This window comes from Carcharodon carcharias, chromosome 5, assembly GCF_017639515.1.
Source record: "Carcharodon carcharias isolate sCarCar2 chromosome 5, sCarCar2.pri, whole genome shotgun sequence".
Taxonomy (NCBI): Eukaryota; Metazoa; Chordata; class Chondrichthyes; order Lamniformes; family Lamnidae; genus Carcharodon; species Carcharodon carcharias.
Window position 1 is genome coordinate 117,553,583 of NC_054471.1, and position 4,427 is coordinate 117,558,009.

At 39.0% G+C, this 4,427-nt stretch overlaps 1 protein-coding gene across 1 annotated transcript in view; it reads left to right on the plus strand.

Moving 5' to 3' along the window:
• Window positions 1–3,828, plus strand: part of tnfrsf21 (tumor necrosis factor receptor superfamily, member 21) — a 108,964-nt gene extending 105,136 nt beyond the window's left edge. Inside the window, exons 5-6 of the mRNA XM_041188637.1 lie at window positions 996–1,203; window positions 2,383–3,828. Of these exons, the coding sequence (XP_041044571.1) occupies window positions 996–1,203; window positions 2,383–2,612 (438 nt within the window). The 3' untranslated portion in view covers window positions 2,613–3,828. The remainder of the gene's footprint in view (window positions 1–995; window positions 1,204–2,382) is intronic.
• Window positions 3,829–4,427: the final 599 nt, after the last annotated feature.

Below are 4,427 nucleotides of genomic sequence, written 5' to 3' on the forward strand. Positions count from 1 at the left end.
AGGTGTGAAAGTCTCTCTCCGCCATCCCAGCAATGCAACAGGACTTTCCCATTGACCTGTAATTTCCACAGGCTTGTGTGATAAGCTCCACAGACCAGACTATTGCTGTGTAAGTGCTGCTTGATAGCACTGTCAGTGATTGCTTCCATCACTTTGCTGATGATTGTGAATAGTGATAGGGCAGTTAACTGGTCAGGTTGGATTTGCCCTAAATTTTGTGGGACAGTGCATGCCTCAGCAATTTTCCACATTGTTGAATTGATGCCGCTGTTGTAGCTCTGTAACAGCTTCACTGAGGGGACAGCTGGTTCTGGTTCAGTATGACAGCCAGGATGTTGTTGAGACCCATAGCCTTTGCTGTATCCAGCATGTTCAGCTGCTTCTTGATATCACATGGAATGAATTGAGTTGATTGAAGACTGGTATCTGTGATGCTGGGGACCACAGGATGTGGCCAAGATAGATTGTCTATTTGGCACTTCTGGCTAAAAATGGTTACAAGTGCTTCAGCCTTGCCGATCGTGTGATGATTCACCATCATTCAGGATGGTGATGTTTTTAGAACCCTCCCTGATTAGTTGTTTAATTGTCCACCGCCATTCACATTTGCAGGGCTACAGGATCTTTGGTTTGATCTGTTGGTTGTGAGTTTGCTTAACTCTGTCTAAAGCATGCTGCTTCTGTTTTTCAGCTTGCATGTGATCATGTGTTGTATCTTCACCTAAAAATGAGGTACCAATCTGATGAAAAGCCAAAATGTCACCATGTTTATACTGTCTTTGTTCAAAAGACAAATCCCCCATTTCATAATCACTTAGTAATCTTGGTAACATAAGCCAGCCTTATGAGCTGCTCTTATTTTCTAAGCTAATGAAAGAGGTCTGACTATTTAAATTCTGTTGGTTTCTTACGTGCACATGCTCAGATTCATTTTTGGCTTAAACTACATTATTGAGCGAACATTGTTAGATCTAAAATGTTCTTCTTTTTTCCAGCTGGATCTTGAGAAGCTTGTTCCTGTTCTCAGCAGCAAAAATGGCATTACTCCAAATCCTGCTGTTCCCAACACAACAATTGAGCCATCTTCAGCTGACAAAACAAAAGTGTTTTTTGTTGATGAATCAGAGCCCCTCCTTCGCTGTGACTCAACTTCCAGTACTTCATCTTCAGTTCTCAGCAGAACTGGATCTTTCATTTCCAAAGGTAAAAACTGTGTCTTATTTATAATGGTCTCTAAAAGTTCACCTATTATTTAAGTGGCGTAGTTTGCATTCCAGTTTTGAGGATACAGTACTGAAACCTCATTTTAAGTGGAGAATGATATCATCAACTGTATAATGTTTTCCTATTTTCTTTAGAGCTGTCTACTTCATTTGATTTGATGAATTTTATTTGCCACGACAGTTCTTGGGATAACTATGATTAATTGTATTTTAAATTAATTCACAATTAAAACTGCAAGTGAATCACCAGAAATGGTGGTGACTTAAAAAGTAGTTGCCACCAGCCCAAATCTTTCCCACTTCTCCATCATACTTGTGCAGTGTTTCTTTCAGCAATCACTCCAATGACTACTGAACCAGTGACAGCCTTCCTCCACAAATAGTTACAGGTGTACTGGTAGGGGCAGCTTTAAAACCATTACCTCAGTGATATTCAATACCTTTAGAAAACCTTCAGTAGGCATCGGTGTGATTTGCGGTGACCATAGCTTGTTACAGTGCTTCTTCTTTCTTTGGGAATTTGCCACTTGGAATTGATTTTTAGTTCAGCAGCAATTCCAAGTTTAAAAAAAAATCGCAATTGCCTTCATTTCCTAGGTGAAGACTGAAGATGCAATAGTATGGATGCAAAGTGAAACAAATTTTATAAACTTAACAGCCTCACCTGATGGCTCAGTTAGTAAAGAAACTGGTCAATTTGAACCACTAGTTTCTGGCACCTGAATTGATTTTGGCTGAAGTGCCAGGAGAACTACAATTGACTTCTGTGACTCTGGGCTTAGGAGGAGAAAAAAATCAGCAAGAGGAATTGGCTCATTCTGGTGACTATCCAGTGGTCTCCACTGGGCAGTCATGTCAGCGATTTTTAACTGTGATACCCTCAGAATTGGACAGCCTACTAATATACTTGCATGTCGAGGCTTACCCATTCTGCTTCTCCATATGGTGCAGCCCCTGTGGGTGAGGCATTGGAGGGCACCTGTGAAGTTGCATTCTAGCAGGAGTTAGCACTTTTTTAGAATGACAGGACAAAAACATGAGAAAATATTTGTTTTAAATGCAAACTCCAAATGCCTAAAGTTTCTACTCGAGATCTTTTTGGATGGAACTGTTCAAAACATTCAAATGTGCTTAAATATCCTCTTTTTCTAAACTGCAGAGAAGAAAGACACCATTTTACGGCAGGTACGTTTGGATCCTTGTGACCTGCAGCCTATATTTGATGACATGCTTCATATTCTTAACCAAGAGGAGCTTGGAGTGATAGAAGAGATTCCACATGCAGAGGACAAGCTGGACAAGCTCTTCGAGATTGCTGGAGGGAAGAGTCAGGATGCCAGCCAGAAACTCCTGGACTCTGTTTATAGCCACTTACCTGACCTCCTTTAATCTTGTACAGCATTGTATGTGATTGATCATACTTATTGATGGTGGTTATGGCTGGTCAGTGCCAGTAATATAAAACAAAGCTTGAACTTGCTCAGGCTATATGTGGCATTTAGCCCATCAAAGTGATGATATTCTTGGGTCATTCACTTTGTACTCTGGAATTGGAAACTTGCTTCCACTGTTAGAAGCATGGCATCCATCTGGCATGTAGAAGCCAGTAATTTGGTCCTCCTTTCATTGTTTATTTTCGTTAACTGAAATATCATTCCGAGGCAAATTGTGTGCACTTTTTATATTTACTGTATTTAACTGATATGGGTTATTCTGTGTACTCATGCACTAACTTTTAAACAATTCCTGAAGTAAACTTGGAATAGTGATGTCTTCTATGGGGCCTGCTTTGATTTGTTTTTTTTCTCCTTAACTGCGCTGAAGTCTGGTCGCTAAGTGTTCACTTTCTGCTTTTAATGCAAAAATGATTTTTATTTTGTTTTTCCATGTAGGTTGCTCTTGATCTTTTATTGACTTGTTTTACTTTATGCTGTTGAAATGGCTGCAGAAGTAGCTCTGATCCACAAAATGATGCATAAAATCAGAGCTTTAATAATCAACATAGTTCTTGAAGCAAGCTGTCGTACCAGTTAACTTTAACTTTTACACGTATTTTCAGTGGCTGTTTAAACAGGGGATAAAATGGAAACTGACTAAAACTGCTATGTAGAATACTATGAAATGATTCCAGGATATTGTATTAAATTGTCAAAGCTGGTGGAATACTATTCATGAGAGAAACTATTTTGTGGTTATATTTCCAAAAGAGGAAATGTTGACAAGTTGCTTCATCAGTTGGGATGATATAGCTGGTTATATGTCGAGCAGAACTGGTGCTCGAATGCAGATCTTTTGACAACTTTAACGGTACTAATACTGTCACCTACTACTTGCTGTTTGCGAAAGAGAACAAAACTATTTTTAGCAATCTGCTCAACAAAGGTGGGAAAGGATATGCTTGTTTTGGTATTTTTTTAAAACTACTTGGAACAAGTCTGTTACTGGTCTAGGATGATACTAATTTATTCAGGGTACAAATAATTGAGTGTTTATTACTATTATCTGGCAAAGTCATGCTGCATTTAATTCCACTCAATATATCAGCGATGTAAACTGTTAACAAGATGCACCCTAATAAAAGTTCAAACTGCTTTTTTTTCCACAATGAAGAGTGTGATTTGTCCTTAAACTGAAGGTCAAAGCACTGGTTTTCATCCAACTGTCTGTCGAGATAGCAACTGAATATTCAGTATGTGTGCAAAAGGATCTGTTTTTATATTAAAGAAAATTAGACTTGCTGCTTTTTCTGGGCAGTCTCCTTCAGACATGGGCACTTGTGGCTGTCACATTGATCTTGTTTTCTTCTGTACTTTTGTCCCAGTAATGGGTGAACAACATATGTGCTTGGTGGGTTAAGGAGGGGTTTTCTCCTGGCATCGAGGTGGAATGCCTACACTTAGAAGACTTTTTGCTTGAAGGAAAATGCTGTCTTAATTTCTCAAACAGAAGATTGAGGTTAATTTGATAAAGTATTTAGAATTATGAGGGATGAGATAGAGCAATAAGAAACTGACTATATCCTGAGGTTGAAGCCATAAAGACATAAGAATTAAATATAAGAGATTTAGCATCAACAGCAGGAGAAACTTCTTTCATCCTGAGCCTTGAGGCTTTGAAGTGCAGAGCCAGCGTTTCTGATTGAAGCAGAGACTGTCAAATTAAAAAATGTGTCAAACAGGTGGTTGAAGGAGACGGGCCTAAAAG